Source organism: Carassius carassius, chromosome 12, assembly GCF_963082965.1.
Source record: "Carassius carassius chromosome 12, fCarCar2.1, whole genome shotgun sequence".
Lineage (NCBI taxonomy): Eukaryota > Metazoa > Chordata > Actinopteri > Cypriniformes > Cyprinidae > Carassius > Carassius carassius.
In genome coordinates this window covers 25,025,909-25,038,870 of record NC_081766.1, presented here as the reverse complement: position 1 = coordinate 25,038,870, position 12,962 = coordinate 25,025,909, and the positions used below count along the sequence as shown (strand labels likewise).

At 40.7% G+C, this 12,962-nt stretch overlaps 1 protein-coding gene across 3 annotated transcripts in view; it reads right to left on the bottom strand.

Annotated features, from left to right (window-relative positions):
* slc35d1b (solute carrier family 35 member D1b) overlaps positions 1 to 12,962 on the bottom strand; it is a 57,686-nt gene that overhangs the window by 44,079 nt on the left and 645 nt on the right. Inside the window, exon 2 of one of the 3 annotated variants that reach the window (XM_059563936.1) lies at positions 12,710 to 12,743. The exons of the other annotated variants lie outside the window; for them this stretch is intronic. Coding sequence (XP_059419919.1) covers positions 12,710 to 12,743 — 34 coding nt within the window. The remainder of the gene's footprint in view (positions 1 to 12,709; positions 12,744 to 12,962) is intronic. 3 annotated transcript variants of the gene reach the window in all.

Here is a 12,962-nt window from a genome sequence, read left to right as displayed (position 1 = left end):
ATAAAGCAGCGTGTGAGCGTACCAGCTTTGCTTTGTTTACAGCTGTTACTGGGGAAACCTCTATTTCTCGCGCTTTATGTCTATGCTTTAAAACATCTGCTTGCAAAGAATGAATTTGCATTTTCATTAACCCTTTGGAGTCTAAGGGTATTTTTGGGGCCTGGAGAAGTTTTGTCATGCCCTGACATTTGTGCTTTTTTCAGTTTCTTATAAATATCTAAATGGGTAAAGTATAATCTCACTGTAATCAGCACAAACTGGGCTATAATAATATAAGAAATGCATGTATGTACATGATTGTGTTTTTGAGAAAAAAAATATTATGCGTGGTTAGTGAAAAACTAAAAATGTTAAAACACTTGAATAAGGCAAAAAAACACATAAAGAACAATGGTTCCCGGGATTTTTGAGAACTGGAGCTTGTAGCCTAGAATTTTTCTTTCTAAATGATGTGAAAATCATCTTGTTTACTCACTCACAGAGAACAATATATTGATTTAAATTTTCTAAGACACTTTTTGTTGGTAAAAGTCATATGCGAGTAGGCGTCAACTACCATGAATATCATTGTGATTTACACCTGAGAAGACAAAGGCCTGCATAATGAGCTGCATAATGAGCCATTCAGTCATCTGTGCCACTGAGAGGAAGGAGTTACAAGAGAGAATGTGAGAACAAAATAAATCTATATAATTTTATGTTTGTAGTTTATTTAGAATATATTTAATTATCCCACAACATAATTTAATATCCACTTGGGGGTGCAGTTAAACAGTTTATTAGAAACAATCAAAGCTGACTTTCAAACAAATTGTTTGGCATCCTTACTCCAGTCACACAATCCTTCAGAATCCTTTTAACAATCTTATTTTCTACAAAAAAAACATTTATTGTTATTATTATTATCATTATTATTAATGTTGAAAAGAGCTGAGAATATTTTTCTGGGTTTTTAGGGGGAATAAATTGAAAGAAAAGCATGTTTTTACATTTGTGACGTTATCTATTTGTTACATTTATATTATTTACATCAAGCTTTTGAATGGTATAGTATTGTATATTGTTATTGAAACTTCATAATGTTTCACTTGATTACTATACATTTAGTCAGGAATTATAGTTTGGAAAAAGTATTTGGAAAAAGTCTAACTAGTAAAATGTTTACACGTTATGTGAAAACTAGTACAAGTATATAAATAAATAAAAATAGACTTACTCATGTTTATGATCTCTGCTGAATAAAGTGCTGCATTCTTTTTTTCTGAGGAACTCCATTTCTCAAATCCTCAACCACATGACATCTTTTTGGGGTGAATTATGTCTTATTCCTCTCATCGCGAAGCAAACAGTAAAATAAACACTTGAAGAACAGGCTCGCTGCTTTTTCTTCTGTTATGGGCGTATTCAAGCCGCGTGCTTCAGTTTGAATCTGAATAGCGCGTTCAGCGCGGTCACATTAGATATAATGAAGGGAGACTTGAAAAACAGACATCGCGTTGTTTTCATATGGATTACTTTATCACAGAATATCTGTTTTCGGCGGCACTTGTTTAGTTTAAAAATAGACATGTCAAGCTTTCTATAGATATCTCCCCCATGTATTTTCGTTGAGTATTCACGGAGTTACAGTTCATTTTAATGACTTGTTTGTAAATGAAGATAAGCGCAGACAAAGGCTGCAGACAGCACACCTTGTTTGTTATCTTTATTTTATAAGTGCACAAAGTTTTGTTGTTATTATGTCTGTATCCAAAAAAAAGTAGACCCTTTACAGATTCGATTGATGTATTGCTCTTATCTGTACGATTAAAACTGAAAGTGTAATTTAAGGTCTTTTCGGGGTTATCAGGAGAAAATGACTCAAAACGCGTATCCGCGTTAATCGACTCGAAAGGGTTTTAAGTCCGCCTGATCCACGCAGCAACATAATTTTTTTGTTATCAAAAAATATCTACTCTAGAGGGACTTGGCTGTTGTTATTGATTCTATTTGGAAGTCTACCGGAAGTTAAGTTAGGTCCACAAAAGCGCGCATGCGCAGTAACGTTTGTTTATGTTGTTGCAGTTGAAACCGCCTATTGGTCACTTGAAAGTTGGAATAAAGAAATAAAATAAGTCCTCTGTAACATCGTAACATCTTCGCACTCTAAACAGACATAGGCTCATTTAGCCTATAAATAGACCATCGCACCAATAAAAGAATCTTTTTAACAAAATTAGGATAAATTTTTAATTAAGATGGGTATTTGGGAATAACGAAATTAAGATACTTTTCATGAATACACTTTACAAAAGGTCACGAGTAGGGTTGTGCCGATAGACAATAGAATCGTGTATCGACAATAGTCAGAGATATCGATGATACCAGATGTCTCTGTCGATAGTCAAGACGATATTAGTCTCATTCTCCTATTAATGTATTATATAATAATAATAACTATTTTTTTTTAATTAGGCGGCCTATTATATTTTGGCCCATGTTTTATCACACTGCCCAGCTATTTCACTTCAGCACCGCATTTCACACACACACACACGCAAAAGAGGATTAGAGCCTGTAGTCAATGGAGAAGTTGTAACGCTTTGACTCGGATAACTCGTTAAATCCATGGAATGAAAGATACAGAAAACAAGGAGTTTAATGGCTGGTACACGGCAACGCGATCTTCTCATTCATGAGAAATTAACTCTTTCTTGGCGTTACAAATAAAGTAAAGACAAAATAATAACAAGACGGCAGAATGAACTTATCATCCATAGTGGTTTTCATGTAGTCATTCTACGTCAACACCACATAGTGTGCGTTATAAGTTAATTGATCGGTCTCTTAAAGGATACTCCGCACTATAAAGTAATGCATGAAAAATGCATAGTTTTGGCTGTTACAAAGTCTCCATCCACAAACATCATCTGCAGATATAAGATATTTCATTGCACTTTAACAAGTAATCTGAATGGCCTATATATGTGCAATATTTTAAACGAGCCCTCACTAACTGAGTTTAAATGTGTCTCATTCTTGTTTCTGTGGCGGTGCGTCAGGCTCGCCATGAGGCACACGGTCCGGAGCGCTGTATGACTAATGCATCAGTTCAATTCAACTTTACTCCAAATATATTAACTTACCTCTTTTGAATACTTTACATTTAACATGTTCGTTTATGCCCAATATTAGTGTTAAACCGTTGGACTTTAAATGAAAGCTACTATCGATTTTCACCGCTGACTGATTTTGCAGAACATTTATACTGATAACTTCTGTGTGCAAATTTGCCACAGGACGTGTGATGTGACAGTTGCATCCAACTATAAATGAACTAGCCGTTTTAAATACCGTTATTTTTATATTTAACGTTAATTTATCAGTATGTTTGAAAGTATATTTTTTCGATTACTGGTAATTCCATAGGCTCTCTCTCTCGCGCACCTGCGTGGTTTAAAACACCAAATAGTTATGCTATGACAAGAACAAAGAGTCTCTCTATTGCTCCACACATGCACGATAATATCGTCTATCGTCGATCTCACGGGCTGACATTCCCGTCCCATATGTAATGGTAAAAATATTTGTCCTGTATCAAATCAATGTGGAGCGATTTATCCTGTATTTTACAAAGGCCAGCACATAGTTGAATAAACAAAACATATTATCTACTGTTTAAAATACTAATAGCAATTATAATGAAATAAGTTTCTTAAGTATTAGAGAAGCTTGTTTGTGCGCGATTTTGACGTCTTTGTTTCCATAGCGACGGAGACTCCAGAGGGCGTGCTGTTAAAGTCCTTTCACACGAGCGCAGCATGCGGTAAATAAACCTGGGCAGTTTAAAACATCTAGGGCTCACATCTGCCCTTTGAACACAAAACTCCAGACGTTGTGATTGACAGAGATACAGTAGAAATATTATGTGTAGTTTGTATTTAATATTGTTTTGTATTAGCTGTAGAGTAAGGGAAGCACAACTCATGAAATGAGAGCATCCAAGGAGCATGTAAATGCTATCTTTATTTATTTTAAATATTTTTAATGTTCTTTAATGTTATCCATGTTTTGTTTTTTTACGTATTGGTTAAGGCACTGTTTAGGCACATGTACCGTTTTAAAAGTATCAATTTGGCACTGTTATCGTAAAAACGTACTCTGTTACAAACGTAACCTCGGTTCCCTGAGATACAGAACGAGTACTGCGTATGGGGAAAAGCTCCTTTTTCCTCGATGCTGAAGCCTTTTTTCAATAGCGCAGTGCAACTGGACTGTCATTGATTTAATCTGTTAAACTTTTTAAACCAATGACAACAATGCGTAGCTGCGCGAGCCTGTGGCAATGCCACACGTCAAAGCCCGCCAAAATGGTCGGGACAAATGGCTATATAAAAGGGCTGAAACGATTCCTCGAGTAACTCGATTACAAAAAATTAACGAGACAAATTCCTCTGCCTTGAAGCCTCTTTTAATCTCATGTCAGGTTCTTTTGCAATGATTTTTTCAATGTGACACAATGCGTTTACGTCACCCACAAAGTGGAAGAAGACACAAGCGCTGCGTCCGAAATTCTCATACTGCAAGGAGTCAGCAGTGTTTTGATTTGAGGGCGCGGGCAAACGTAAAGAGAACGTTGTGGCGTGTGTCCTTTGCAAGATAGAGCTGGCATACCACAACAAGGGCCCTATGATTTCCGCGATGCAGAAAACGAGGAGGGAATTGCGGAATCCAGTCATAAAAACGGAATTTATAGTTTAACACTGAATGGCACGGAATTTGCCAAATTTGGAATGAATTAATCAAAAATAGGTCATTGCACTTACATCAAATCACTATATGGACTAATATCTGTAAATATTAAGCCGGGACAGTCTATTCAAATATGAATCCTGCATGTTCTGTGTGTCTGTGTTAATGAATGGAGCAGAAGTGCGCGTGACGCTCCGGTGATTTCAATCTCACTAAATAAGGACGTGAACACATGAACAACATCACCAGAACTGCTCTGACAGTCACTTCATGAGCATTTGACCGTTTGATTTGAGTAAAACTAGCGTCACATCACATACACAGAATTGTAAAGGTACGTCAACCCGTCAAAATAAAAGTCTGGTTTAGTTTAAAAACAAGTATTTGCCTGATATGTATTACTATTGTTCAGCATAATGTACATAGCCTACAACTAAAAAAAAGTTTTTAAGGTTTAATCACACAACATTTCTTCCATGTTTTATTTTTAATAGTAAATCCCCTTTGTTTACCAAAGAGTTAAGTTTACTTAATTTTCAATAATTAAAAGATAAATTAAATTACTTTTTTATGTGTTTAATGTTTAATGTGCATCTCAGTTCACAGTACAAGTACAGACAGAGCAACAATGGGTTATAATTAAATGTTTATTTCTGATGTATGCATTGCATTCTATGCATTTAAAAAATAAAAATTTCTAAAAAAAGAAACTTAGTTAATTTTAAGAAACCCAGGAGTCTTATTTTCTTTTGCATAATTAATATTGCACTTTAATTAAGCAAAAACACATTTTATCCGATTACTCGATTAATCGATGGAATTTTTGGTAGAATACTCGATTACTAAAATATTTGATAGCTACAGCCCTACTATATAAGCAGGCAAACCGCCAGATGAATTCAGGTCATACAACTGAAGCAGCCTCGAGGCACGGCATATAAAGAAATCTTCGTTACGTATCTCAGGAAACCGAGGTTATGTTCATAACAGAGTACGTTCCCTTTTGATACTTAACTCATACGGCTTATGGGGAACGTGCCACGGTAGGGAACGACAAGACAAGACTTATCTTGGACACCTTGGGGTCCAGGGGACAAGTGAGAGGGCTGGAGCCGCCGAACCCTTTATGCTACCCTTGATAAGAGGGAGCTAGCTTTCTGGAGGTGGCATGATGACGGAGTTCGATAGAGGCCACTGTATCATACCGAGATGACCCAAGCATGCAAGGTCGGGATATCCAGGTTATAGAATCTGACAAAAGTGGACGGCGAGGACCAGCTGGACGCCTCACAGATGTCCTTGATAAAGACACCACTAGACCAGGCCCCCGAAGAAGCTATCCCTCTAGTGGAGTGGGCTCTTACTCCTATGGGGCACTCAAGTAACAAAGAGCGATAGTGTCAACTATCCAATGTGAGAGGTGCTGCTTTGAGACCGAAGACCCCTTGGTGCAGCCACCAAAGCAGACAAAAAGCTGGTCAGACTGCAGGAATGGCTGTTACCGCTCAATGTAGATCCTTAAAGCCCTCACTGGGCAGAGTAATTCCAGCTCTCGCTCACCTGACAAAGGAGGCAGCGCTGAGAGGGAAATGACCTGTGCTCTGAATCGGGTCAAGAGCACTTTAGGGATGTAGCCATGCCACTGTCATGCTGTCCGATTGGACTAGGACGTGGCACCCCTTTAGGATCACCTGAAAGGATTGAAGGGCTCCTCGTGTGACCAGTCTCCTACTGGTTTCGTCTGGTCAGAGGAGAACTGGCCCCCCAACTGAGCCTGGTTTCTCCCAAGGTTTTTTCCTCCATTCTGTCACCGATGGAGTTTCAGTTCCTTGCCGCTGTCGCCTCTGGCTTGCTTAGTTGGAGACACTTCATCTACAGCGATATCGTTAACTTGATTGCAAATAAATGCACAGACACTATTTAACTGAACAGAGATGACATAACTGAATCCAATGATGAACTGCCTTTAACTATCATTGTTGCATTATTGACACTGTTTTCCTAATGAATGTTGTTCAGTTGCTTTGACGCAATGTATTTTGTTTAAAGCGCTATATAAAATAAAGGTGACTTAGACTTTTGACCACGAGCCGAAGGCTGGTCTGCCCTCGTACAAAGTGCCCCAATCCAGGGACACATCTGTTGAGAGCACCAGCCTTCTGGAAACCACCTGCAGGGGTAATCCACGACTGAACCAAACAGGGTTCATCTAAGGTTTCAGGGCTGCCAGACAGGCTTGGTAGACCCTGATGCGAAAGAAGTTGTGCCGCCAAGCGTGAGGTGGGACCTGGAGTTTCAGCCAGTATTGCAGGGGCCACATTTGTAGGAGGCCGAGCTGTAAAACTGCGGAGGCGGAAGCCATCAGTCCTAGTCCATTGTCTGAAAGAACTTCTGAGGGAAACAGGCTTTGTTCCTGGCGGAAGCCGCGAGCTGCTGAATTACCAGAGCGCGCTGTGGTGAGATTACAGCCCTCTTATGGACATGATGCGTTGGCTGGGGAGCAGTGAGCTCTTGGCAAAATCCTAAGTCGTAGGCACTCTATAAGTGGCTCAGGAGCACGGATCTGTGATGGTCTAGCTTGGTTCGTGACTGAACTTCCATCTCATGAGGGAAAGGTTCAGGAGTCTGAGGTCTAAGATGGGTCCGAGACCGCCATCTTTCTTGGGGACAAGGAAATAAAGGCAGTAGTCTTCACTTCGGTGCAGAGGACCTGAGTGTTGTCCAGTTCTACCAAAGTGGGAATCACCCCATGAAAACGCGGGGGTCTTCGGGTGAACTGCAGTGAGTAGTCGTGCTTTATTATCCCCAAAACCCACTTGGACACTCCGGGGATGGCCTGCCAGGACTCGGCCCACGTGACAAGAGGCTGGATAGCGTCAGATGGCAGACCACTGATCAGGGGCCTGAACACTGACAAGTGTGGAAGAGAAAAAACGCTCTCTTTTTGAAAATGTGAAATATTTATTGTGTTCACCATAACAATGGCGCTTTGCGTAGCCGCAACAACAGTGGGCCCAGGTCGCAGAGCAGACAGGCGAGCTTTTGGGGTGGTCCGGCCGCGACTGGACTTTGCCCCTTCCTCTTTCTTCCCAAACGATCAGGAGGATTTTGAGGGCGTCGGGTCCAGCACAAAATTTTTGGACGTGGGCCCTGACTAGGGTTGTAACGATATACCGGTATGACGATATACCTCGATATAAACATGTACGATTATCATACCGTGTACATTTGCTTATCTATGATATTGAGAGAAAATAACAAACACAGAATCTCACCTGCGCCTAGGCAACAACGTTCCACCTAAGGGGCCGTTCATATATCGCGCCTAAAACACGTGGAGAACGTTAGACGAGCTGCTTTCTGATTTTTTCCCAAAGCCTTCGGGCACTTGGCTCCTGAGGTGTCTGCCGTTGCTAAGCAACAATGACCCGCTCTCTCCATGAAGACGCGGAAATTTCAGCAATGGATAAATGAATTTGCAGCACTACAAATTGCTTGCAGTAGCTCTGCTACTTGATTTATTTAAAAATGGCAATCCATATGCAGCTATGATCAGCTCTTCCTTCATCTTGGCTGAGCTTTCAACGTTGTTATGGGAAAGGTAAGGAAGCTACATGGGTGCGCTTGCGGCATTATGAAAAGAGATGTTTTTAACTCGATGCGGTGCAGAGGCACCTGGAAAAAATGAGCGCGTTTGCTACATTTGAAATAACGAACTTGAGCGCGCAAAGAACGCGATATGTGAACGTCCACTTACTGTTCTCTTGCTCCACCCACACGTACAGCGGAGACAACAGCAGAGACAGAGGCCATTATCTCTAATCTCTATCCCACCTCAAACTATGAGTTAAAATTGGCACTAGTAGGCCTATGGGAATACTTTTTGTATAGAAAAGACGAATGCTTATTTGTCCTTGAAGGTAGACACAGTTTGCAAAAACTGTGGTCGGAAAGCAGCTGCAAAATGAGGAAACGCATCGAACATGTTTACCTATTCAGAACATCATCACCCAGTGCAGATACAGCTACTGTATGTTCCATTTATAATTTAAGGTTAATGCATTATGATTTCTGTGATGCGGAGTGAAGCACAGAATCCAGTCATGACAATGAATTTACAGTAGCTAGCTAATTATTATTTTATTTTATTATTAATGATAAATAGAAGTTATTAAACTAATAAATAATCAATGGTAAAATTTTCTTGTTTTTGATTAATGAAATTTGAATAAAAACATGCTTTCAAATAATTGTCGATAAGAGATTGATCGATTAAGGCTGATAAAGGTTAACTGATGTAATGTTGGGCTGCGTGCGACTCATGCGCAGAACACGTGCGAGCGGCTGTGAGTTACGTTGACCGTATCATCATTCATTCAGAGTGTACTAATTAAGCTTTTAATGTGATTTAAACTTTAAAAGTACATTAAAATAGAAACAACACAAAAGTCCTTCAACATGAAAAGCAACAGAAATGTAGTAACTAATTCATTTAATCAGATAACTGCACTGTGCAGGGCTGCGGGACACAGGACAGATAGACTATTCATTCCTACAACTTGTTAATTCGTTTCTACAACTTATTAATTTGTGGCAATTGTCCATGTTTCGTTATTTTTGTTCACTAAATAACCCATGATTTAACTGAAATAAGGGAACAAATTAATAAATCGAACTAATTATTCATGAAATCTTTCTTTTCCCTTCCCATGTTTACCACACACAGTAAGAGATGCGATTAAAAGTGAAAGATAATAAAATAAACCTGCGAAATTAGAAGATTTAAGAAAAGAAACCGGTAAACAAGAACAAATTAAGCCACATTAATGAAGTCTATATCTCGAACGGCATCCAGAGAGGCACGGTCACGATCTAACATTTTCCTAACCCTGTGTTTTTTTTTCTCTCGCTCTCTGTCTCAGCTGTTTCGATCGCGTCGGAGCCTGGAGCACACGTATATTCAGGCGATTCAAACTTACATCGCAGTCTGTTCATTATCAAAATAAAATACAGTCAACTGAACATTTAAAAGGTTACACTGGTCAGTTTAAATAGACCGTATACCGGTCCTCTCTGCTGTTCCAAGGATGTTTTTGCTCATATGAAGAGGATCATCTTTTCTGTGTATGTGCAAATGTGTAAGTAGTTTACATTATAAATAATAGTTTAACATTCAGATACATTGCGAATATGGAAACATTTGGATTTGTGCCGAATGAGACATGAGCAGTAATCTCCAAATAAATCTAGCCAAACCCGTGCTCGCTCATCCTCGTCGGCACGCACGCAGGCGTTGTCATGACCTAATGCACTGTATGCTGGATTTTTAAAAACAAATAGGCTAGGCTTACCGGAAAGCAAAAATTCTAAATCTGACATTTTATAGAACAGAATCCAGCAGGATCAAATTAATGTGAGCAACAGTGTGTTTTGCTGCAGCAGCGCCAATGGATGCGCTTCACTTAATGCATAGCGCAGTGACACGCGCGCCACAGTTACATTTGGGATCGTTTTATTTTAAATGCCATAATGTCAGTTGAAAACATTGCAATTGTGTTTTAAAATACAACAACGAGCACCACAAAACCATTTAAAGAGGCTCGTTCAGCGGTGTCCGTGCAGGATAGGAAAGTCAACAAAGTAAATTGATCTCAAATGTACGACGCTATCTCTTCATTTTATAAAATAATCCTAATCACCTTCTACTAGCATTTTATTCAGACTAAAACCCCCTTTAATTCAAGTGAGAAAGCGTTTTGTGTGTGTGTGTGTGTGTGGCTTTTGCACATCCTGTCATGCCAGTGACTGCTGCCTGCAATAGATCCATTTTGCAACATTATGGTTAACGATTAATAGATAAATTGATTAATTTAAACCACAATCGATTATGGAATTAATCGATATTTTGCATCCCTACTTTCAAACATTTGTTCAACCCCCCAACCCCCCCCCCCCCCAACAAAAAATGTTTTGATTGTTTAATACCGTATACCGTGAAACCGTATAACCACGGTATTTTCGGAGACGTTTATCATACCGTGAAAATCTCATACCGCTACAACCCTAGCCCTGACATCTCAACGGTTTAGCGCACTAAGTGGGGCGAGCTTGCTGATGCTGCTCCTTAGGGGGCGCTACCTGGGGAAGCAGAAGGGGCAGGCTTGCTCTGTCGGTGCAGTCCTGGGGCGACTAAAGGCAGAGGCAGAGGCAGAGCTGGAGTGTTTGGGAAGAAAGTGTCGCATGGCCTGGGAGTACTTCTGTGCTGCAGTGAAACACTCAGTGAATCCCTCTACAGCTGGCCAGAGGTGAGCAGCCACGGCCTCGTCCAGGGCCGGCATTTGCTCATAGCCCTTTTCCTGAGAGCCATCCACTGAAGTGAGAGCTGCAGAGGAGGTAGTGTATAAGCGGGCCGAGTAGGGGGTATGCCACGACTTTGTCAGCTCGTCGTGAACTTCAGGGAAGAGCGCTGGCGGGGGGCCTGGCGGCGTCCTGGCAGGTACCACTCGCCCAGTCTGCGGCACTTTGGCTCTTCAGGGGGAGCACACCCTAAATCGAGTTCCTTGGCGGTTTTGGAGAGGACGCGGAAAACCTTGGTGTCTATCCCAGCTCTGGTGTTAATGGGCTCAAGTGAAGGAATGTGGGTGGGGTCAGAATCACCAGCCCTATCCTCTGTTTCAGAAGCTGCGAGTGACATTGAGTCAGGGGTCCAGAGAAAAGGACAGGGGACGGCGCTCTCATAGGAGAGGGTGAGGCACACAGGTGCTGGGCTGGCGCTGAGCCTTTCTTCCCCGCTGTCTTCCCTGGCCGGCTCATGGGAGGAAGAAGACAGAGGGGCTCCAGGGGCGGGACCGCTTTCATTGAAGAAGGCGATCCGCGAGCGCAGAGAGGTGAGACTCATGCTTTTGAAAAGCAGCATGAAGTCTGGGTGAGCACTGCCTCAGCGTGGGGTTTTCCCAAGCAAAAGACGCACTCATCGTGGCCATCATCTTCATGCACAGGGGCTCTGCATGTGCCACATCTGTGGCGTGGTATTTGCTCAGATGCCGCCGCTGTGAGAACGGCATTTGAAATGCTCTTTTAGAGTGGTGAAAATCGCTGGAAATAGCTATTTTAGAATCGCTGGATGGCGGAAGGAGATCCGCTGAGAAGCGGGCGGCTCGAGAACACTGATCGCCTGCTGGTCCGCTGCGGTACCTCTTCGATGGTGAAAGCTTGTTCCAAGCAAAGGCATTCAGCAAACAGGATCCAGGGAAGTTAAGTCGTCGCTAAAGGAGTGAGATCTGAATTCATATGGCGAATTGCCTGCTTATATAGCCATTCGCCCGGCCCATTTTGGCGGGCTTTGGTGCGTGGCATCGCTGCAGCGCTGTCATTGGTTTAAAAAGTTTAACAGGTTAAACCAATGGCAGTGCAGTTACACTGCGCTATTGCAAAAAGGCTTCAGCATTGAGGAAAAGGGAGCTTTTCCCCATATCTAGGTCTATTTTTTTTTTTACACTACTGTCTATTCAAAATAAATGAAAAGAAACCAAGCATAGTAGATTTTTTTCCGTTTTATCAAAAGTCATCGAAGTGTGACTCCCGAACCAAGGTATGTACCAAACCGTGACATCTGTGCACCGTTCCATTCCTACCTAATATACAGCATCTAGTCAATAATAATGGACACTGAAATTATGACTTCCAAACCCATAGGCTTAAATGCAATAAAGCTAAGCCGGGGTCTCGTCATCCTTGTCATGTGACACAGTAGCCTCAATAACACAACAAATTAGGTCTTAACACAAGCTTTAAAATAATACATTTAAACTCAGGCTGTAATAAGTGGATATTCTCCCCCCCCCCCCCCCCCCCCAAAAAAAAAAAACTTAAGACCTAATTTTTGCTAATAATTATGTATTTATGACACTGGAGAACTTCTAAAAATAAAAATAAAAAAAATAAATTTAAAAATTAAAAAAAGTAGTAACTTTCTTACTTGTCCAATTCCCACTGCTAAAGAGGACGGGAATCTGAGGGAAAACACGGTTTATTAAGTGCATAAAATAATGGATAGTACATAGTGCCCTTTAATACAAAACGATTAATAATAATAATAATAATAATAATGAATTCATCGTATACATTTTTATATAATCTATGCAACTAACATATCTGTTAAAAAGATATAAAAAAATAATAACACGAGAGAGACTGAATTAGGAGTTACACCTATTCACGTGTTTTTACAT